Here is a 23899-nt window from a genome sequence, read left to right on the forward strand (position 1 = left end):
TGGTCTCGAACTCCTGACCTCAAGTGATCCATCTGCCTTGGCCTCCCAAAATGATCCACTTGCCTCCGCCTCCCAAAGTGCTGGGATTACAGGTGTGAGCCACCATGCCTGACTGGTTGCACCGATCTGTTTGTATATTCAAATATGTAGAGGACACATCATTCTTTTTCACTGTGCAGCATCTGAATCCCATTCTTATATGAGGGAAACCCCCAACTTATGATTCTGAGCCTCCCATGAGAGAAGCTGAAAATGCCATGTAAAACCTTTCCCAGCTTCCTTTGCAACTAAGGTATAATAAGTAGCCTTCAAACAGGCCCCAGTGCTCTCTGGCTGCTGGTATTTACAGCCTTGTGTAATCTCATTGGGTAGGGCTGTTTCCGAAATGATGGTGTGTGATTTCTGAGGTTGGTTATGAGTCATTGTGCTTCCTGCTTTGTTCTCTGTCTTGGATCACTCACTCCAGGGGAGGCCAGCTGCCATGCTGTGAGCACACTTAAGCAGCCCTATGGAGAGGTCCATGTGATGATGAACCGAGGCCCCAGCCAACAGCCATGTGCAGGAGCCATCGTGGAAGCAGATCTTCCAGCTCCTCTTGAGCCTCCAGATGATTTCAGCTCCAGCCAATGTCTTGACTGCAAGCTCATGAGAGACTCGAGCCAGAACTACCCAGTTAGGTGCTTCTAGATTCCTGACCTACAGATATTGTGTAAGAGAATAAATGTTTACTGTTTTAAGCTGCTAAATTTAGGGGTAGTTTGTTATACAACAATAGATAATACAAGGGTTACAGAACCTGACCCAAGTTCTTCATTTGTTTTATATTCCTCAGTATTTTATAGTTTTCTTCATGTTGGAACTATGTCTTTCTTAAGTTTATTTCTAAGCATTTTATGGTTTTTGTCTCTAATATGAATGACACTTTTTAAAATTTTCACTTCTATGTGTTTTTTGAAAGATTAGAGCAAAACTAGTGAGTTTTATATATTTATCTTATAGCCAATAATTTACCAGATTCTCATATTATTCTATACTTTTTTTTAAGGGGTTGGGCAGTGGCTCAACTCGAGGCGGATCACCCACTCACTTCCAAGATCCAACTATAGGCTTTTTAACTGCAGCAACTTAAGTATATGCTATTAGAGCTGGAAATAATCATTCTATACTTAAAACAAAAAACCCTAGGGTCTCCTGGATTTCTGGGACATGCAATTGTCATCAATAAGAAGGAATTTCAAAATAAAGGACTCCACCTTTTCTAAAATTTATGCCAATTACTTGGTTTCCTTGTCTTGTTGTTAAATCCTCCTAAACTGTGTGGGACATTACTGACAATAGCCAAGCATCTGTGTCTGGTTCCTGATTTTTTTTTTTTTTTTTTTTTTTTTTTTTTAGTGAAATGGCTTTTAGTGTTTTGTTGTTTAGAATGATAGTTGCTGTTAGTTTTCATTAATTGAGGTATACATAACAAAATTCAACCTTTTAAAGTGTACAATTTGATGAGTTTTAACAACTACTGATATCAAGATCAAGAGCATTTCTGTCACCCCAAAAAATTCCCTGGTACTCCTTTGCAGACATTCTTTTATATCTTTACTTCAGTTTAAATAAGATACTTACACTTATGATGTAACTGCATTGTTAATATTTGTACAAGGCTGGGCACAGGGGCTCACGTCTGTAATCCAGCACTTTGGGAGGCTGAGGCAGGATTGAGCCCAGGAGTTCGAGACCAGCCTGGGCAACATAGGGAGACCCCCATCTTTACAAAACAAAAAAACCTCAACATTGCTCACAATGAGCTCAAAGTATCTTTTTTTTTTTTTCCTAAGACGGAGTCTCGCTGTCACCCAGGCTGGAGTACAGTGGTATGATCTCGGCTCACTGCAACTTCCACCTCCAGAGTTCAAGCGATTCTCCTGCCTCAGCCTCCTGTGTAGCTGGGATTACAGGTGCTTAGCACCACAACTGGCTAACTTTTGTATTTTTTTAGAGACGGTGTTTCACCATGTTGGCCAAGCTGGTCTCAAACTCCTGACCTCAAGTGATCAGCCCACCTCAGCCTCCCAAAGTGCTGGGATTACAGGCATGAGGCACCCCGCCAGGCCTACAAAAAGAAAAAATTTAAGTTAGCCAGATGTTGGTGGTGCGTACCTGCAGCCTCAGCTACTCAAGAGGCTGAGATGGGAGGACTGCTTGAGCCCAGAAGGTCAGGCCCACAGTAAGCCATGATCCTGCCACTACATTCCAACGTGTGTAATAGAGCAAGACCCTGGCTCAAAAAAATATATTTTTAAAATTTAAATTTAAAAATTAAAAAAAACACATATTTGCACAAGTTCTGTATGAACAGAAACCATATCTATATTACTCACCCCTGTATTTCTAGCACCTAGCATAATTCCTGGCACATACCAGGCCCTCAACATTTGCTGAAATAATGAGTTAATGAATGAATAAACCAATCAACCCACCAACAAATTCACCTTGGAACTTGGCTCTATTCCTTAATGTTCCCTGATGCCAACTGCTTTCTTGCCTTGGTCTCCCAGTCTGCCTTACCCCTGACTCCCCACTGCTGGACTACATCTGCCTACTAGGAGAGCTATCCACTGTCCTTAACTGCATTCTTTACCTATTGGTTTTTTCTTCCAAGTTTAACTACAAAGTGGGGTGCTATCTAGTGGGGTTAGCTTTGCTCAAGGAGAAGCTTAACAACAACAAGAACAGTAGCTGTTTCCAGCAATACATAGAGAAAAGCTAAAATTAGGAAGCAAAGGAATCCAATACAAGGGCAGGAAACTTAATAACCATCTGGAGTGTTAGTTCTGGAGGAGCTAGGCCAAGATGGGCACTAGGGATCAGTAATGGGTCAAAAGTCAGAAGAGGTGAAGAGACCACAGCCAGAAACAATAAAGCTGGTAAATAGCATATTCTCTTTACAAGTTACTCAGCCGGACAGCCAATCTCTCTTTTTTTTTTTTTTTTTTTTTTTTGAGATGGAGTTTTTGCTCTTGTTGCCTAGGCTGGAGTGCAGTGGCGGGATCTGGGCTCACTGCAACCTCCGCCTCCTGGATTCAAGTGATTCTCCAGCCTCGGCCTCCTGAGTAGCTGTAATTACAGGCGCCAGCCACCACACCCGGCTAATTTTTGTGTTTTTAGTAGAGACGGGGTTTCGCCATGTTGGCCAGGCTGGTCTTGAACTCCTGACCTCAGGTGATCCGCCCACCTCGGCCTCCCAAAATGCTGGGATTACAGGCGTGAGCCACCACGCCCAGCCCGGAGAGCCAATCTTTAATGAACAGAGCTGATCAGACAACGGCCCGCCATCTTCTGCCAGCCTACCGTCTGGTGCTCTGCCTGCGTCATGAATTCCCACCATCATCTGCAGAAACGTCTACCCACAAGCAGTGGCTCTATTTTGAAGGATATGTCTCAGTCTCAGTTCCTTCCAGGTGCAGCACCAACTCCCCACTACTCACTAGTTAAGGTGGCATTTGCAGTTTCAGAACTGGTTGCTTACTTATTCAGAATTGGAGGAAAAGGTGAGCTGTGAAATGCGAGGGAAAAAAAGTGAAGAAACTCATTTTTCTCTAAAAACAGAAAATAAAGGAGCTAAAATACACAAAAATGCAACTGAAATCTCTGAATGTAATTCACACTCTAGTATGCTCTTTTTTAAAAAGATGAAAGCACAGAAGCATGCATAAAGCATTCTTTGTAAGCTACTCTTTGCTTACTAATAACAAATGTGGGTAAATTGGGCAGATGTAAATAAGGCACCACCACAATACGTGAGCGCCAACCACAGAGCCAAGATCCGCACACCTAAATACGGGAAGTTGTAAAAGACTATGACAGACTGTCACTAAAAAGCTTGTCTTCAGGAATTCGGATGATTATCTGAAAAGATACTCAAAGTTCAATATTGTTGGAGGAAGCAATAAGGAAGGGGGGTGTGTATGTCAGAGATGGGCGCGGGTATGCGTGTGGGTAATGTATAGAGTAGGTTAAAGGGACGTAGAAAATATTTCCAAAGGCACAAGTTTAGCATGAGGGACTTCCCTCACAGGAAAGACACCTGGTGTTTTATATGTCCTTCTGAACATAGACAGGGTATTTCTATGAAGTTACAAAGCTGCAATCCCGTTCTCATGTGCAGCACCACAGGTTTTGCTTTCAAATGTCTGCAGGTGCATCCTCCTGCATTCGTTAAACTAAGGGTTTTCCTTTTCTGTGCTAGACCCGCCTTTTCCACCACGCTCTCCACCTGATTCACAGAAGGGGTTCTAAGACCGTCAGGTCGGGGAGGTCCCAACCATCTTCTGTAAACCAGATCAGGAAGGCCTGGGGATTCCAGCCGCGCACAGACGAGGTGAAGGCTCGGGCTGCCCAAGTGACACACTTGTAGGCGGATTCGGAAACGCGTGCTCTCGAGCCGGAGGCGGAGCCCCCAGATTCAGACCGACCTCCCAGAACAAGGCGGCCTTGCCCGAGGCGTCAAGGCTTTCTAGGCTCGCTTCTAAAAGCTATGTACAATGGAGACTCCTGGAATAGGCACATATCTCTACTGTAATCAGAACGAGATGTAACATCTAAGACGCAGGACAGGGCTCCGGCAAACACACGCTGGGGGAACGTGAAAGAAAGGGCCGAACTACGCAGCTGGTTCTCAGAGACCAAAGACTACGATTCCCAGCATTCAAGGCAGTGTACCCCCTAGGACATTGCATGCCGGGAGCTGTAGTTTCTCACCACCTCCATCTGGAAGGGTTCTAGGGGATTTTCAACCTCTCTCATGTGTTTCTCCTTTCCGAGAAGCGCCGCCACACGAGAACCCTGGCCGCGAAAGTCGTGCTGGAATCACTCCCAACGTAACCCCAGACATAGATGGGAAAGGGTGAAGAACACGTTGCCATGGCTACCGTTTCCACTGGTCACGGAATAAACGCTCTCTAGGATCCGGAAGTAGTTCTGCCGCGACCTCTCGAAAAAGATGGATGTGTTCTGTGCTTACATTCATTGGACGATTGCCCTTAGAGGCCAAAGCCGCCCAGGCAAAGGGGCGGTCCTACGTGTGAGGGGCCCGCGGAGCCATTTGATTGGAGAAGAGCTGCAAACCATGACCAATCGGAAGGAGCCACGCTTCGGGCATCGGTCACCGCACCTGGACAGCTCCGATTGGTGAACTTCCGTCCCCCCCCACGAATCCCCATTGGGTGCCGTGGGTGCGTGGTGCGGCGCGATTGGTGGGTTCATGTTTCCCGTCCCCCGCCCTCGAGAAGTGGGGGTGAAAAGCGGCCCGACCTGCTTGGGGTGTAGTGGGCGGACCGCGCGGCTGGAGGTGTGAGGATCCCAGCTTAGGGGTGGGGGTGGAGGCGGCTCCTGCGATCGAAAGGGACTTGAGACTCACCGGCCGCACGCCATGAGGGCCCTGTGGGTGCTGGGCCTCTGCTGCGTCCTGCTGACCTTCGGTGAGTGATCCTGGAGGAGCAGACGTCCCCCCTCCACACACGCGGCCGCTTCTCGAAGGTTCTGGGGGCGTTGAACCTGGGAGGGGGGATCCTGAGGCCTGCGGTGGGCCAAGGGACGTCACCTTTCCTCGAAAGAGGGCCAGGGGATTACGTTTTTTCTCTTCTTCCTCTGGAAATAAAAAAGAGAGCAGAATCATCTAACTCCCCTACAGATCTAATAATATCTCGCCCGGAGGTCTCAGCGACCTCGGGGTGGGGCCTCTCTGGGGCTCTGGCTCTCCTGGGAGCTGTGAGAGTCCCTCCTCCCTCCCCGCCCGGAGGACTTTTTCGGCCACCGCTAGCTTCGGCCATCCCAGCTTTCCCGTCCCCTAATTCCCCAGACTCCGACTCCTCGCAAGCGCGTGTCCTTTCTTAAGAAGATGCTGGCCTCGGGAGCATGAGGCCTGGGGCCAGCGGAATGGCAGTGTCAGGGTGTTTGATTCGGTTTTGCTGAAGCTCGGTTCTTAACATTTCGCCCCTTTCTCATGCCTCTGGGCTCAATTTCAGTTCCTCTCGCCAGAGATTGCATAAATCCTGTTTGCATTCTGACCTGTGATAACGAGGGCCGAAGTTTTGGTTTGGTCAGTTGGGAGGCCTTGGCTCGGCCTGCGCGCAACACGTGTGGTTGTGGAAGAGACCTGATACCAGTCTGCTTAAAGTTATTTATAAATGATGGGAGACACACTGTTTACAAGTGGTGACTACCTCAGTATTTCAGAATCTACTGGGGACCTCAACATCAGAACTTAAATAGATGTGCTGTTTTGGCTTTACCTTGGGTGTTTAAACCAGGGAATACACTCTTTCATCCCCTCCACCCTTATTTACCAGCTGAATTTTGCAACCTCTGCCCTTCCCTATTTGATCATCCTCCTTGGAGAAGTGCGATGTTGAAGAGTTTTCCCGTGTTAAATCTTCAGGGTCGGTCAGAGCTGACGATGAAGTTGATGTGGATGGTACAGTAGAAGAGGATCTGGGTAAAAGTAGAGAAGGCTCAAGGACGGATGATGAAGTAGTACAGAGGTTTGTGTTCATTTGAACTTACCTATACAGATAAGCCCTGTGAACCTTGTGAGTTAGGGTCACTTCTTATGTATCTCTTCTCCAAAGGTCCAGATAAAGTCTAACACCCTGTATTTAAATACCTGGTGAGTTGTGTGCATACATACCTCCTAACTTGTCCCTGGGAGTGATTAAAACTGAGTGAATTCCTTTGAAAACTATATTGCAGAATACTAGCACCACGAACTTTGTAAGACTTTAGAAAAGACTTTCAGTTGGATTTGTATTCATTAACTGTGTACGCCGAGTAGTTTAAAAATGGGATTTCTGTCAGTTGAACAATATTTTAAAATTTGGCCTCTTGGGATTTATAGATAGTTTTGAAGTCCTCACCGTGGAGCATAAATGAGTATGACTTTGCTTTTTATAGTAGAGGAAACTTGGATTTTTTTTGTCTGGCAATTTTAAGAACCAAGTATTTCCAGTGCAATGTTAAAGGTAGCCTACTGCTGTGCTAACATAATGAGATGGTATATCAGTAATACTTTATAAGGGTTTCCATTTTAACCCCCAAGACAATATTTAGAGGCCACTGTGCTCTCATCATAATTCCTCTAATTTGAAGGGAACTAAGCCATGCAATATTTGCTTATCTAACTGATTTCCTTAGAGAGGAAGAAGCTATTCAGTTGGATGGATTAAATGCATCACAAATAAGAGAACTTAGAGAGAAGTCGGAAAAGTTTGCCTTTCAAGCTGAAGTTAACAGAATGATGAAACTTATCATCAATTCATTGTATAAAAATAAAGAGGTAAGCAACATGTGGTTAGAATATTTTGTCTCTATATGGTGGCATACTTGTTTACTTAAATTTGCTTAATTTACTGCAAAAGTAATGTACTATCCGAGTAAGTAGCTAACAACCTTTAAATACTTAATATGTCCAAGAATTGTTACTAGATATCTGGGAAGAAAGGGAGCATCAGACATTTTCTTTCTCCTTTACCTCTAAATAGGTTCATGGCCTGATAATAGTTGTGAGTCTAAGGGCAGTCTTGTAAATTAAACTTCTTGCATTGCATACCTGAAGATCACTGTCAGATAAGTAATGTTACTACCCTTACCAGTTAATGTATCCCTTATAGTTGCCACAGTTCTTTGTGTAAGGAGCTATGCCTTTTTTTAATCAAAAGAATAAATCCATTCCTATACCGTAAGAAGTCTTAATTCCTTAAAGAGTGCTTTTATAACGTACAGAGAAGAAATAAAATGGGTTTGGCATAATATTGAATATCTTAATGTATCTTGAGAATAGTCTTAAGTGTATTACCTCTGGCTTCCATTTAGATTTTCCTAAGAGAACTGATTTCAAATGCTTCCGACGCTTTAGATAAGATAAGGCTAATATCACTGACTGATGAAAATGCCCTTTCTGGAAATGAGGAACTAACAGTTAAAATTAAGGTAAGTGTAAGACAGTTTTTCTTTCTTTCAAAGGAAAAGGAATCCTTAGAGGTAGAAGATCCCTATCAGTCAAGATAGGCTAGATTATATTGCAGTGACAACCCCCAAGCCTCAGTGGCTTGAAAGTCAGCAAACTATGGCTAAATCTGACTTTACTTGTTTTTATAAGTAGTTTTATGGGAATGCAGCCATGCCCATTTGTTTATTATCTGTGACTGCTTCTGTGTTTCAACAGCAGAGTCAAGTTGTTTTAACAGAGAACGTAAGTCTCCCAAAGCCTAAAATATTTACTATGTGGCCCTTTACAGAAAAAGTTTGCTAGCCCTTGGCTTAAATCATTGATCACAGTCTGCCTGTGGTCTTTGCTCTGCTTCATCCCCATGCTGGGACAGAGGCGTGGGCAGCCATCTGTAGTGTGTAGACGGTTGCCATGGTGCAGAGCAAGCTTAGAGGGTCTCATACTACTATAATTAAAGGCTCAGCCTGAAAGCAGAGCTCTCATTTACGACTCATTGGCCATTTATAACTCATTGGCCAGAACTAGTCACATGGCCTTAGCCATTCTTAAATGGAGAAAGTAGAATCCTCCTAGGTTTCTGGAAGGCAGACAGCCAGGAATATTGAGTGAAGAATATTAATGATCCATCACAGGTTCCAAATAGAGGAATCATTCAAGTTGTTTTGTTTTCTATTAAAGAAATAGGCAAGACATAAAATTTTATTTTTCTTGAATTGTTTTTCTTCAAAGGTAACTTGTTTTATTTCGGTCAGCCTCTAACCCTTGACATTTAGACCAGTCTGCCCATTTGATATTAATACTTTCTCAAATACATAGATTACTTTAAGATGTACACTTTCAGAAAAAGCCAAAAATGTAGAGGAAAATTTCTCAGTTTAGTTTTCTGTATTGGAATTGATGGGACCCAAAGCTGGTTAGTTCCTCAATATTTGCTTGGTGTAATGTAAATATTAAATACAACTATCTGGTTCTTGTCTTGCTTTTAGTGTGATAAGGAGAAGAACCTGCTGCATGTCACAGACACCGGTGTAGGAATGACCAGAGAAGAGTTGGTTAAGAACCTTGGTACCATAGCCAAATCTGGAACAAGCGAGTTTTTAAACAAGATGACTGAAGCACAGGAAGATGGCCAGTCAACTTCTGAATTGATTGGCCAGTTTGGTGTCGGTTTCTATTCCGCCTTCCTTGTAGCAGATAAGGTTATTGTCACATCAAAACACAACAATGATACCCAGCACATCTGGGAGTCCGACTCCAATGAATTTTCGGTAATTGCTGACCCAAGAGGAAACACTCTAGGACGGGGAACGACAATTACGTGAGTATAACTGATTCCTGATAAGAATTAATAGTCATGGTGAGGATCTTGACTCTCCAGTTCTATTCTCTGAGCAAATGAGTTATTCTGGGCCTTAATTTTCGTGCCTGTAAAATGAGGAAACAGAACGGTTACCATCACTTGAAGAAATGTTTGAGGACCTGCAAAGGGCCAGGCACAAAGGTTTGTGATTGCTGTTGTACATGGAGGGTACAAAGTAGGAGATAGCAGCTCCCCCGGGGAGAAGGCTTCTTGGGTACCCACAGAGGAGGCATGGCTTGTCAGTTTCCCAGGTTAGAAGAGTAATTTGTCTGTGGAGCATCCTGAATAAAGGCATGGAGGTACAGCATGCTCACTAGATGAAGAGAGTTCTCGGTGGCAGTTATGGATGGAAAGTGATGAACTTTTATTTATTTTTTTTGAGACAGAGTCTCGCTCGTTGCCCAGGCTGGAGTGCAATGGAACGATCTCGGCTCACCGCAACCTCTGCTTCCCGGGTTCCAGCGATTCTCCTGCCTCAGCCTCCCAAGTAGCTGGGATTACAGGCATGCGCCACCACGCCCTGCTAATTTTGTATTTTTAGTAGAGATGGGGTTTCACCATGTTGGTCAGGCTGGTCTCAAACTCCTGACCTCACGTGATCCACCCGCCTTGGCCTCCCAAAGTGCTGGGATTACAGGCGTGAGCCACCGTCCCTAGCCAGAATGTGATGAACGTTTTAAGATTCTCAAGGTGGTGTGGAGGATGCGAGGAGTGGACAAGGGGGAGATTCTTTGGAGGACCATTGAAAATACTCAGGATGAGTGATAGCAACCAGGGCTTTGGCTGCCTTGTAGACATAAAAGGCTTAAAGAAAGTTCATGAGGCCGGGCGCGGTGACTCAAGCCTGTAATCCCAGCACTTTGGGAGGCCGAGACTGGCGGATCACGAGGTCAGGAGATCGTAGACCACCCTGGCTAACACGGTGAAACCCCGTCTCTACTAAAAATACAAAAAACTAGCCGGGCGAGGTGGCGGCGCCTGTAGTCCCAGCTACTCGGGAGGCTGAGGCAGGAGAATGGCGTGAACCTGGGAGGCGGAGCTTGCAGGGAGCTGAGATCTGGCCACTGCACTCCAGCCTGGGTGACAGAGCGAGACTCCGTCTCAAAAAAAAAAAAAAAAAAAAAAAAAAAAAGAAAGTTCATGAAAGTTGTGAAAGCTGTGGAGTAAAATATGTCACTTAAGGATAGTTACAAGTTTTTAAATTTGAATTAAGATCCCTCTTAAGCCAATTAAGATCCCTCTTAAGCCAGTAACTGTTGTTTGTATAGATGAGACAGAGCCAGTGCCGTACAGTAGCTCTCCTTGCTTGTAGCACTGTGACGTAGACAGGGCAGCTTTTTGCCTTTTTAAAATTTTACCATCTTGGAGATGAGGAAATTCTATTTCAGAGGTCAGTTGGCTTGCCAGCTCCTGCTAAGTGAGTAACAGAATGTGCCTACAGCTTCCATTTTTTTTTCCTTAATTCAGTTTTAAATTTTCTTAACATTAAGGGAAAGAATCACATGCTTATCATTGTGACCAACTTTCTTCATCCTAGAAAGTAACATTTCCTGTTTTTACTGCAGCAGATTTCTTTTAATGAAGACTAACTAGATGACTGCATTTTAGTATTTTTGTAACTTGTGTTCCCAGTTTACCTTTCCCTGCCTTTGTCACTAACATTGATATCTCCAGGTCTCATTTGGAGGCATCACTAAGAGTTATGCCCCAGTGCCCTCTCTTTTTAGGCACTGCTAGGTGTTGGAGAAGGCTAGGGAAATCATTCCTAAAGAAAGATAGACAGTGATGTCCCAAGAGGTGTTAATGTCAGGTTACTAAGAAACAGGTGAAATTATCTGGATATAAGTTCCATGAAGGCAAACATTTTGTTGAAAGCTCCATTCCCAAAGCCTAATACTTAATTGGCAGCCATTTGTATGAATAAGTGAGGTTAAACAGTGCAGTTCCATGCAGGTAAGATGGCTGGTAACAACCTATCCAGTACCTAGTTTCCATGACCATGCAGATCTTTTTAAAAATTTCCTTTGCCCACTTCTTAAATGTTGACATACATTTTCTCCAAGTTAAGTTTCAGCCCTTTCCTCATTGTCCATATGATCCTTAACATAGTCTTATCCACTGCCACGGCCTCAGGTTCCATCTCTAGTTCTCAAATTTATATTCTTAGTCTAGATCAGGAGTCAGCAAACATTTTCTTAAAAGAGCCAGCTAGTAGAAAAAAAGATTAAAGAAAAAACGACAAAAAAAAGAAAGAGCCAGCTAGTAGTAGATATTTTTAGCTTATGAGCTATATGGTCTGTCACATGTCCCAACTCTGTTTAGCTTGAAAGTAGGCATAGACAGTACATAAGGATGTGTCCCAGCCAGGTGTGTTGGCTCATCTCTATAATCCCAACACACTGGGAGGCTAAGGTGGGAGGATCACTTGAACCCAGGAGTTTGAGGTCAGCCTGGACAACATAGTGGGATCCCATCTCCACAAAAAAAAATATACAAAAATTAGCTGGGCATGGTGGTACATGCCTGTAGTCCCAGCTACTGAGGAGGCTGAGGTAGGAGGATTGCTTGAGCCGAGCCTAGGAGGTCAAGGCTGCAGTGAGCCGCCATCATGCCTGGGTGATAGAGGTCCAAAAAAAAAAAAAAATTGTCCCAATAAAATTTCTAGTGGGTGCCAGTTATACAGCTATAGCTTGCCAACCCCTTGTCTAGGTCTCACTCCTGGGCTTCGTGTTCATGTATTTAACTGCCTTTTAAATAATTCTACCTAAGATATCTAACCAGCAGCTTCTACTTGCATCCAAAACTGAATTCTTAATCTCCAAATCACTAGAACATGTGCTGAGACCAGCGGCCTAGTCACTCACTAGGCTTTGTTGTCATATCATGGCTACTTACTGGCCAGGTACCACTAAACTAATGAGCCTTTTGAGACAGGGAGGGAACCACAGATAGACCATTTCCCATACTTAATTGGGAACACAAATATCAAGATATGGACTGACTACTTACTGAGTAGGTTCTAGGCTGGGCAGTGGCTCACACTTGTAATCCCCTCACTGCCCAGTAGAATTTTATGTAATAGTAGAAATGTTCTATATCTGCACTTTCCATTTTGGCAACCACTAGACACATGTGACTGTTGAGTACTTGGAATGTGGCAGCGTAACTGGAACTGAACTGTACATTTTTTAAAAATAAATCACATGTGCCCAGTGGCTACCATTTTGGATAGTGCAGATATAAATATAAATAATCCAGATTAATTTTCTAGCTTTTTTAAGGAAAATGTTTTCATTAATTAGGAATAGTTATCTACAATATTCATTAGGTTTCTAGAATAACAGTAAGAGCTATGAGAGTGCATGACTCTATTTTTCTCCAGACTATTTCAGTGCTTTCTCACCTTGAGAAATGAAAACAAATAATCTATTCAGAAGGTTGAGGATATTTTAATTTTCTACTTAAAACTAATGTTATTCTCCACTTGAGGTAATGTAGAGGATATTCTTCTCTTTACTGTATATGTGTTACATTTTAGCTCACAAACCCTTGTTGGTGATGGAGAGTTAACATGAATAATTAGGACATCTTGGATTACACTGAACTGCTGGCTATTACCATGGTATTTAGATGAATTTATAATTGGATCTTCTAAATGTTAGGTGTTTCTAAACATCAAATTTTTCTTGCAGCCTTGTCTTAAAAGAAGAAGCATCTGATTACCTTGAATTGGATACAATTAAAAATCTCGTCAAAAAGTATTCACAGTTCATAAACTTTCCTATTTATGTATGGAGTAGCAAGGTAAATCTATATTGACTAAAAATTTCTATGTATTACCTTGGCACGTGTTTAAATATTCAACACTAAAAGAATGAAGGCGGGCTGTTGCGGTGGCTCATCCCAGCACTTTGGGAGACCGAAGACAGGTGGATCACCTGAGGTCAGGAGTTTGAGACCAGCCTGGCCAACATGGCGAAACCCTGTCTCTACTAAAAATACAAAAAAATTAGCTGGGTGTGTGGTAGCACATGCCTGTAATCCCAGCTACTCAGGAGGCTGAGGCAAGAGAATTGCTCGAACCTGGGAGACGGAGGTTGCAGTGAGCCGAGGTTGCCCCACTGTACTCCGCCTGGGCAACAAAGCAAGACTCTGTCTCCCCCACCAAAAAAAAAAAAAGAATGAAGGCAAAATGTGGTATATTATAATGTTAAGGATACTCTCAGGGTTTTCTTACAAAAACCTATTTTTTTGAGCTGTAATGTTATGTCATATTTCTGTAGACAAAATCAGAATTGTTAAACAAATGGATTTAACCATAATTCTTCTTTTATTTCAACAGACTGAAACTGTTGAGGAGCCAATGGAGGAAGAAGAAGCAGCCAAAGAAGAGAAAGAAGAATCTGATGATGAAGCTGCAGTAGAGGAAGAAGAAGAAGAAAAGAAACCAAAAACTAAAAAAGTAAGTCTGGTTCATCTCCCTGCATAAGATATTGTTTAACATGTATAAGCAAAACCAGGAAAACCCAAGTATGCACTGGCTGAGTTGAAGTCAGCTTCAGTTCCGGTGCTAAGTCCATGGAGCCAGCTTTTAAAATAAGACCTTTGTTTGTATGTTGAGTACATTGTCCTGTAGAAAGGTTTAAGTATCAAACCCAGGTCATTTTTATGAAGAATTTTCTGACTTTTATATATTGCCTGGGACTGGTGACTTATATGTTTGGAATTTTAAAATCTTAAAAAGCTTTCTGAGTCCTCTTTTGTCTTTTTATCATGTAGGGATTAACTATAAAAATGGTTCTCTGGCTTGCTTAGGTAGCAGAGTAAGAAGTATTGGTCATGGTGGTTGAGAAATATTTTGTAAAATGTTGGATTCCTTTAAGTCATGAAATAGGAATATGTAATATGTATTTCCTTCTAACCTCAAAACAAATATTTTCAAGAAACATTTTTGCTAGTTAAAAATAACAATAAAAAAAGTAATTGGTTTTCATCAATTAGCAATTATGTTTTTGAATATTGAGAAAAATACTTTGATTTTGAAACAGTTGGCAGAATCCTTCCCAGATAACAGGTATCCTTTGGTGAGTTTTTTTTTTTTTTTTCTTTAATCTGGAGACAGAGTCTCTGCCATTCAGGCTGGAGTACAGTGGCATGATCGTAGCTCCCTTCATTCACCCTTGAACTCATAGGCTTAAGCAGTCCTTTCACCTCAGCCTCCCAAGTAGGTAGGACCACAGACACACGCCACCAACAGACACACCACCATGACTCGCTGATTTTTTAAAGTTTTTTGTAGAGATGCAGGTCTTGCTATCTTGCCTGGACTGGTCTTGAACTCCTAGGCTCAAACAGTTCTCCTACCCTAGCCCCCCAAAGTGCTAGGATTATAGGCATGAGCCACCACACCAGGCCTCTGGTGCTTTACATAGTCTTTTGAAATCTACTGAAGCCATGGTTACTGCTAGGATAACCTTGGTGAGTGCTAAAAGAGACTAATCAAATACTATAATAACTTCAGGTTGAAAAAACTGTCTGGGACTGGGAACTTATGAATGATATCAAACCAATATGGCAGAGACCATCAAAAGAAGTAGAAGAAGATGAATACAAAGCTTTCTACAAATCATTTTCAAAGGTAAATATAATTCCCTAGCTTCTGGTTATTAATGAATCACCCCATTAGTTTAATTGTGTATTGTATGTGACCATTGAATATGAGATGGCCCATTCCCATTTTTTCCCAGAGAGAAAATTCAAAAAAAGACCTTTAGGGCAACTATAATACGTGTACTTCTGTTTTATTGACCTACTCGTAAGTAAAATCACATTTATGAACCTTTGAGATTGGTATCTCAGTAGAGATGGTCTTTGAGAGTAATTGGTTTCCAGAACACACCATTTTTACTTAAGTTGAATTATTATGCTCATCACTACTTCAAAATTGCTGCAGTTATTAAAATTCATCCTAGCTCTTAGTTAATATGATAGTGAAACATTACAAAATCAATGTTTGAAACAATTTTATGGCTGTTTAAACACAATTGGTTTCCTTTTTATTGCTGTGTATTTTGTAATATGTGGTTTTTTTTAAAAAAAATTATTTCGAGAAGGCATCTGTAGGCTTCACCAGCTTGCCAAGGGTTTTGTGTGACAAAAAAAGATTAAGAACCACCTACATAGGTAGATGTGTGATTTCCACCACAAAACTCGTAAAACATGAAATCATGTTGTTAAGTGGCTTTTAATATAATCTTTAAAGAGCTTGCTTATGACATCAAACACTTATTGTGAGATCCTATGCCTAGGAATAATTACCAAATTTATGTTTCCTTGCCTGTTTTTTTTTTTCCTTTTACTGGTCCCTTCTTATAACTCTTAAGAATGCAAAACTAGCATTGATAAAGGTTGTTTCAAGTTAAAGTTTCCCCAGCAGCATTTGGTACAAGTAGTAGAATGCTCTAGTGGACTTAATCATAGCTAAATAAAACCTAATATTCTATGTCTGTATTTGTTCTTTTCTCTATTCCATATCCTTTAAATTTCAATTCTTTAAAACACTGTTAGCTCTGCCTTCGATTTCCATAAACTCTAAAGTCCTAGTGTCTATAAACTTACTTTATATAAGGCAGCTGTATTAGAAATATAATTAATGTGAGCCACACATGATTTTAAATTTTTTAGAAGCCATACAAAAAAAGGAACCACGAAATGTTAACAGTATAATTTATTTAACCCAGCATACTCCAAATAGTATTATTTCAACACATAATCAATATACAAACTAATAATGAGACATTTTACATCCTTTTTAAACTTTGTACTGTGCCTTCAAAATGTATTTTACACTGAGCAGCACATCTGAATTTGAACTAGCTACATTACAGTGCTTAATAGCCATTTATGTGGTATAGTAATAGATAATGCAGATCAAGAGAACTTCTGACTGTGTTTTACAGGTATTTACATATATCTTTGTAGCCACTGCTAGAGCTAAGTTCCATGGAAGAAACATGTTCTTGAGTACTTACTGTAGTTCAAGGGCACACTGAAGTGTTGTATATAATTTTGTCATTTAGGCAGGGTGGTGGTTTTCCTATTCACTTCTCTCATACATAAGAAACATAAACTCATCCATCCTTCCGCAAGTTTAGGAAATAATGTTACTGACAGTCATCATCAAAACAACCATGTCTGGTGAATTAGAATTGTAATCCTAGTCATTTCTTCATTCCACCCCTTTCTTTCTCTTTTTTTTTTTTCCCTCGCAGGTAAGGGAAATTTTTTGTTAGTTAATTGCTAAACTGAATGTGTACCACATAGTACATTGCTTAGTTCTTGCACTGCTTTTCTACTGTGTCATTTCAATGACTAAGATACCAACTTTCCACAGGAAAGTGATGACCCCATGGCTTATATTCACTTTACCGCTGAAGGGGAAGTTACCTTCAAATCAATTTTATTTGTACCCACATCTGCTCCACGTGGTCTATTTGACGAATATGGATCTAAAAAGAGTGATTACATTAAGGTGAGTTTTTAAGTAGTACATACTGTGTTTAAAATGCGAAAGTTTAATTTCCAGAAAGTGACCTTTTTTTTGGTCTCTTTAGCTCTATGTGCGCCGTGTATTCATCACAGACGACTTCCATGATATGATGCCTAAGTACCTTAATTTTGTCAAGGGTGTGGTAAGTATCTGAAGTTTGGGAGAAGGGGTGATTGTTGTGCCAGGGGTCTGGCAGTGTAGAGTGTGTTTTGGCTTTGCTTTCTTCCAGTGGTTTTATTGCTCACTGAACTTTCTTTTGCCATCTGAAGGTGGACTCAGATGATCTGCCCTTGAATGTTTCCCGCGAGACTCTTCAGCAACATAAACTGCTTAAGGTAAGTGTCTCTAGGAAGAAACTGTCCACTTGGCTGTTTGATTGGGGTTTGGAGAACAGACTCCATTTGTGGAGTAACCAGATTTTGGGTCTGGTCTGTGATTCTTCAGATGAACTTCCTTTCATTCTGGGCTTATCAGATCCTAAGAATCTGATTCTTTTTCTCCCAACATTTAATAACGAAGTTACAGACATCTAGAAAAAAATTAAAGAATTGTACAGTGAACACACATATAGGCCCACTGCCTGGTCCAGGATTAACATTTTGTCATCCAGACTTGATCACATAACCATCTCTTTATCAAGCCTTTCATTAAACCCTTCCCCTCCAATACTTCCATAATTAGAAGACTTTAGTTTTTGAATTTAAAAGTATTTGAAAGTAGCATATTTGTTCACTTCATTTAGATCCTAGAGAGAGAATATCAGTGAGTCCTAAGGTTAGAATGTCAACATTAAGGCAGTCTTGTGGCTGTTTGCACAGACAGCTGAGTTTCAGCCCAGTCTGAATGCATAGGAGTGCTTCACCATTTCCTGCCCCTCAGTGAATGGCAATAAAGATATCATCTTTGTGTCTTTCACAGTCCTCCCTGGGTACCTTACATTCTCAAAAGTTTGAGATTAACTTCTCTAATCAGTTATTCTTTCATTGTGTTTAGGTAATTAGGAAGAAGCTTGTTCGTAAAACGCTGGACATGATCAAGAAGATTGCTGATGATAAATACAATGATACTTTTTGGAAAGAATTTGGTACCAACATCAAGCTTGGTGTGATTGAAGACCACTCGAATCGAACACGTCTTGCTAAACTTCTTAGGTTCCAGTCTTCTCATCATCCAACTGACATTACTAGCCTAGACCAGTATGTAGAAAGAATGAAGGAAAAACAAGACAAAATCTACTTCATGGCTGGGTCCAGCAGAAAAGAGGTGAGATGAACCCTTTAAGCGTTGTCAGCCATTCTGGAATGTAGCTAGGGATTTATAGCCAACTCTTGAGGGGGAGAAAAGGAAAACTTAAATGTGTAACTGGAGTAGTTATAAGGCCTGGTCAGTCACTGGCAGGAAGGTTGTTTATATTCTCTGAACCTCTTAATTCTTCACCTGTAAAATGGGGTTTTAATAATGTATAAACATAGCAGCTGCTAGGATAAACAAATATACCAGGGCCAGACTTGGAAAACTTTGTGACTTCTCTTAATTTTGTAGGCTGAATCTTCTCCATTTGTTGAGCGACTTCTGAAAAAGGGCTATGAAGTTATTTACCTCACAGAACCTGTGGATGAATACTGCATTCAGGCCCTTCCTGAATTTGATGGGAAGAGGTTCCAGAATGTTGCCAAGGAGGGAGTGAAGTTTGATGAAAGTGAAAAAACTAAGGAGAGTCGTGAAGCAGTTGAGAAAGAGTTTGAGCCTCTGCTGAACTGGATGAAAGATAAAGCCCTTAAGGACAAGGTATTGTGGAAATTACAATTTGTGGAAATATTAGTGTCTGCATTTAAGAGAAAGTTATTTTGTCAACAAATTAAGCTGCAGCTGGTTACTTTGTAACCATTAGAATGGTAAAAATTTAATTAATATAGTTAAATTATTGGGAGAAAGCTTAAAACTTTCCACAGTAGTTTAATATTGCTTTGTTAATAACTTAAGTTGTTACAAATTTTTATGTTTTTAAAAGCTGATATTTAAACTTCTGACTATTTAAACTTCTGACTAAAAAATTCAGCTTATCAAGTAAGTGCCCCTACAAATTCTCCTAAGCCTTAAGAAAAGCTATTTTTATGACCTGCTTCTGTGTTTATGATCTTAAGCGATAGTCTTAGAAAGTTGAAATACAATTGCTGAATGACCTTACCTGTTGATATTAATTTATATGACTTGATTTCTTTTCCTAAGATTGAAAAGGCTGTGGTATCCCAGCGCCTGACAGAATCTCCATGTGCTTTGGTGGCCAGCCAGTATGGATGGTCTGGCAACATGGAGAGAATCATGAAAGCACAAGCATACCAAACAGGCAAGGACATCTCTACAAAGTAAGCATCCTCAGGAAAGTCCCTGCCAGGGTGTTGGCTCTTACCCAGTCTTCCTTTTGGAGACGATACTATCTTCAATACAAAGAGTAAAATTGCCTTAAATGTCTGCCACTGTCTAGTATAAGGTAGACAACAAGTTTATGAAGGGATTTCTCCTACATTCGATTGAGAAAGAAAAGGTCTTTAACTCATGATTTTATGATTTTATTGTATTTGATATGTAAATATGAATTTTCTTAATGTGTTATGCATATTATCTTTACTTTTACATTGGATTATATGCTTAGCCTAATATCTGAATTTATTTTACATGTTTAAATGTAATAGCTGCACATGAGGTTAATGACAACATTCCTCAAGTGAGTTAAGTCCATTACAAATCACGTCCCCCACACCTCCAAGCGTTAAATTATGGGTACCCAGATAGAATGTCTCATAAAGTAAATGGTACAAGACCTGTGAATTAACAGTATTTGAACTCAAGGGCCTGTACCTGGAGATATAGTGAGCCTTTGGTACTCTTTATTTTCAAGAAATATTTAATGTTTATGTTTTAATGTCACAGCAATGACCTTGAAAATGACTTCTTCCCTGCTTTTATTCTCTCTTCTTTCACCTGGAGTATGTTTCTGAAATGCTATCTAGTCATCATCCTTTTTTCCCAAGGCCTAGCTTAAGGATTCTTTCCTCCCACCCCCGCCAAGACGGAGTCTTGCTCTGTCACCCATGCTAGAGTGCAGTGGCGCGATCTCTGCTCACTGCAACCTCTGCCTTCTGGGTTCAAGTAATTCTCCTGTCTCAGCCTTCTGAGTAGCTGGGATTACAGGCGCCTGCCAGCACACCCACTAATTTTTGTATTTTTAGTAGAGACGGAGTTTCACCATGTTGGCTAGGCTGGTCTTGAACTCCTGACCTCGTGATCCACCCACTTAGGCCTCACAAAGTGCTGGGATTACAGGCATGGGCCACTGCACCTGGCCAGGATTCTTCTTAAAACCTTTTCTCAAAAATGTAGTCTCCATTGTTGTCACAATTCTAAAATTCCATATATGTCTTATCTCTTAACTATAAATTTCATGCAGAGAATAGTGTTCTGCTTGTCTGATATCCCATTGCAACAGTACAAAGGCCATTTAAAACATGTCTACCTATTAATTTCAGGAAATGAGTAATTAACAGGAAGTTACCTTTCATTCAACAAACATGAAGACTTATTACTATGTCCATGCACTGATGGTCACAGGTAGACATAACTTCTGTCTTTTGTAACATTTAGACTAGTGAAAATGACAAATCAAAGCCAGGCATGGTGACTCACTCCTGTTGTCCCAGCTACTCAGGAGGCTGATGCAAGAGGATCAGTTGATCCCGGGAGTTCAAGGCTGTAGTGTGCTGTAATGGCAGTGCACTCTAGCTCTAGCCTGGGTAACATAGCCAGACTCCGTCTCTTTTTTATTTAAAAAAAAAAAAAAAAAAAGGCAAGTCATAATCTGAGCCCTACATAGATAATGGGTACACCAGGAGAGGGATAGATGTGGTTCCTCCCTGTCCTCAGAGCTGTAAACTAGAGAAGAGAGCATAATCACAACCAACAGTAAAATGCTAAGGATTTTGAAGGTATATTCAAAATGCATTTGGAGCTGAGTTCAGATAAAAGAAGTTAATTTTTCTTGGAATCATATTGTTGAAGGCATCGTGGAGAAGGTATTATTATTGGAGCAGCATCCAGAGGCTGCATAGATTTTTCTGAACTCAGGGAGGTAGAGCTATAATTATGGTAGTAAGAATAAACTAAGAGGGAACAAACAGGACATTAAATCAGTTCATCTGTTCAGTGGTGTTCTAGGTACTTGGGACTCATCAGTAAATAAAGTAGTTCATTTCATTTTTCATCTAACCATGTCCACTTGCTCCCTGCCCTGCTTCCCTGTTAAAAGGGAGCAATACAGGCTGGGCACGTGGCTCACATGTATAATCCCAACACTTTGGGAGGCTGAGGTGAGAGGATCACTTGAGGCCAAGAGTTCAAGACCAGCCTGTGCAATATAGTGATACCCTGTCTCTATAAAAACTAAATAAGGAAACAGTGCAGTCATCCCTTTGTGTCCATGGGGTGTTGGTTCCAGGACATCCCATGGATACCAAAATCCACAGAGTCAAGTCCCTTATATAAAGTCATGTCGTATTTGCATATAACCTATGCACATCTTGCCATGTACTTTAATCTGTAGATTACTTTTAATACCCAATGCAATGTAAGTGCTATATAAATAGCTATTATACTACATCGGGCTTTTTATTTTTTTCTTGTTTTGCGCTTTCTAATATTTTCAATCCGAGGTTGGTTGACTCCGCAGATAAAGTAGACTGGAAAAGTACAGCCATCCCTAGGTGTACGAGAGGGATTGGTTCTAGGACCCCTACCAAAATCCACACATATTCTAGTCCCCCAGTCTGCCCTGTGGAACCTGTGTATATGAAGAGTTGCAGCTCTGTGTGTGCAGATTCCACATCCCAAGAATACTGTATTTTCTCTCCGAGTTTGGTTGCTGAACCTGCACATACAGAGGGTGGACTTTATGTATTGGAAAAAAAATAGCATATAAGTTCAAACCTGTGGTGTTCAAGTGTCAATAGCACATTTTGATTTTTTTACCAAGAGTTGTCTTCTGTAATTATGAAAGAATAAGGGAAATGTATGAACCCTAAAATTGGGTATGTTTTGTTAATGTTCATTTTTATCTCTTAACAGTTACTATGCGAGTCAGAAGAAAACATTTGAAATTAATCCCAGACACCCGCTGATCAGAGATATGCTTCGACGAATTAAGGTAGTATTACAGTAGTCCTCTTGCTTGTCTTTTAATATGAATACTTTGTATCTTTCAATATTAATCTAGTGCATCTTCTTGCATCTCAGGAAGATGAAGATGATAAAACAGTTTTGGATCTTGCTGTGGTTTTGTTTGAAACAGCAACACTTCGGTCAGGATATCTTTTACCAGACACTAAAGCATATGGAGATAGAATAGAAAGAATGCTTCGTCTCAGTTTGAACATTGACCCTGATGCAAAGGTTTGTATCTCCAACCTTCCCACAGAGGCTGGCTGTCTTTGTTTCTGCTCTTTCGGAATAGGCCTCTAATGATTAAGGGATGTATCTTTGAGACATTTGCCTAATTTCTACCTTTTGAAAGAATTTTATTGAATGTTTGAATCCCTGTAGTGTCAGGCACTGCACTAGAAACTAAGTCCTCCTTTTATGTCCTCTTTCCTTTTTGCCTGCCTCCTTTTGTTAGCTTGTCTGTTCATTTAGTTAGAGGATTTACTCTGTGGTTCTGAATAAACAGAAGTGGCATTAATTATGATTTTATACATTTAAATGAGCAAAGTGGAAATAAATCCAAGGCATTAATGGGCCCATAAATGTTGTGTTTAGGTGGAAGACGAGCCCGAAGAAGAACCTGAAGAGACAACAGAAGACACAACAGAAGACACAGAGCAAGACGAAGACGAAGAAATGGATGTGGGAACAGATGAAGAAGAACAAGAAACAGCAAAGGTAGAGCAAATCAAGAATGTGACTTGCATTTTCAGTTCTGGCAAAGTTCAGACAGAGTTTTAGTTCTGGCAAAGTTAAGACAGTTTTATAGTTCTGGCAAAATTAAGACAGAGTTTCAGTTCTGGCAAAGTTAGGACTGTGTAACTTATAGAAGTCAGACTAGCATTTAAACTGTTTCTTTCATGCACGAACCTTCTGTCAGCTAGGTTTTTTTTTCTGCTAACTTTTAGTATCTTCTGGGTTTTTTGTTTTTTTTTTTTCCAACAGGAATCTACAGCTGAAAAAGATGAATTGTAAATTATCGTCTCACCATTTGGATCCTGTGTGGAGAGGGAATGTGAAATTGACGTCATTTCTTCTGGGAGAGACTTGTTTTGGATGCCCCCCACCAATCCCCTTCTCCCCTGCACTGTAAAATGTGGGATTTTGGGTCACAGGAAGAAGTGGGTTTTTTAGTTGAATTTTTTTTAACATTCCTCATGAATGTAAATTTGTACTATTTAACTGACTATTCTTGATGTAAAATCTTGTCATGTGTATAAAAATAAAAAATATCCCAAATACTCAGTGTCTTGACTGTCTTGCAGAGAACTACCTAATACTTGGCTGAATTTTTTTTTTTTTTTAATCATGTGTCTTGGGTTCTTTTTCTTAGAAAAGTAACTCAGGCTTATGAAGAAAAGATTTTTTTATTTTTTACTTCTCTCTTTTTTTGAGACCGAGTCTTGCTCTTGCCCAGGCTGGAGTGCAATGGCAGCATCTCTGCTCACTGCAACCTCCTCCTTCTGGGTTCAAGCAATTCTCTGCCTCAGCCTTCCGAGTAGCTGGGATTACAGGTGCCCACCACCATTCCTAGCTATTTTTTTGTATTTTCAGTAGAGACAGGGTTTCACCATCTTGGCCAGGCTGGTCTTGAACTCCTGACCTTGTGATCCACCCACCTCTGCCTCCCAAGAAAAGATTTTTTTAAAAAAAGGTTGAACCAGTCATGGTGACACACCTGTGGTCCTACCCAGCTCCTGAGGAAGCTGAGGCAGGAGGATTATTTGAACTTAGCTTGAGA

At 40.9% G+C, this 23899-nt stretch overlaps 2 protein-coding genes across 2 annotated transcripts in view; one reads left to right on the forward strand and one right to left on the reverse strand.

Moving 5' to 3' along the window:
• The window catches only part of LOC104657486 (putative tetratricopeptide repeat protein 41), an 87342-nt gene extending 82300 nt beyond the window's left edge, over positions 1–5042 (reverse strand). The window contains exon 1 of the mRNA XM_030939286.1: positions 4792–5042. The gene's annotated coding sequence lies outside the window, so the exon portion shown is untranslated. The remainder of the gene's footprint in view (positions 1–4791) is intronic.
• Positions 5043–5249: 207 nt separating this feature from the next.
• On the forward strand, positions 5250–23399 carry HSP90B1 (heat shock protein 90 beta family member 1). The gene is made up of 18 exons (XM_010357281.2): positions 5250–5474; positions 6434–6536; positions 7186–7327; positions 7864–7980; positions 8986–9317; positions 13052–13163; positions 13702–13821; positions 14881–14997; positions 16753–16890; positions 16973–17050; positions 17178–17243; positions 17902–18171; positions 18451–18696; positions 19138–19274; positions 22027–22105; positions 22195–22350; positions 22714–22836; positions 23104–23399. The coding sequence occupies exons 1-18, from the start codon at positions 5426–5428 to the stop codon at positions 23131–23133; spliced, it is 2415 nt and encodes an 804-aa protein (XP_010355583.1). The 5' UTR covers positions 5250–5425; the 3' UTR covers positions 23134–23399.
• The last annotated feature ends 500 nt before the right edge of the window (positions 23400–23899 follow it).

This window comes from Rhinopithecus roxellana, chromosome 10 (assembly GCF_007565055.1).
Source record: "Rhinopithecus roxellana isolate Shanxi Qingling chromosome 10, ASM756505v1, whole genome shotgun sequence".
In the NCBI taxonomy this organism is placed as follows: Eukaryota; Metazoa; Chordata; class Mammalia; order Primates; family Cercopithecidae; genus Rhinopithecus; species Rhinopithecus roxellana.

What these genes read in the sequence shown, in the direction of transcription:
- HSP90B1 (XM_010357281.2), top strand. Translation starts at nt 5,426, where the DNA reads ATGAGGGCCCTGTGGGTGCTGGGCCTCTGCTGCGTCCTGCTGACCTTC. An exon ending in TTAATTTTGTCAAGGGTGTG is followed by an intron (nt 17,051 to 17,177) that starts GTAAGTATCTGA and finishes TGCCATCTGAAG; the next exon opens with GTGGACTCAGATGATCTGCC. An exon ending in ATATGCTTCGACGAATTAAG is followed by an intron (nt 22,106 to 22,194) that starts GTAGTATTACAG and finishes CTTGCATCTCAG; the next exon opens with GAAGATGAAGATGATAAAAC.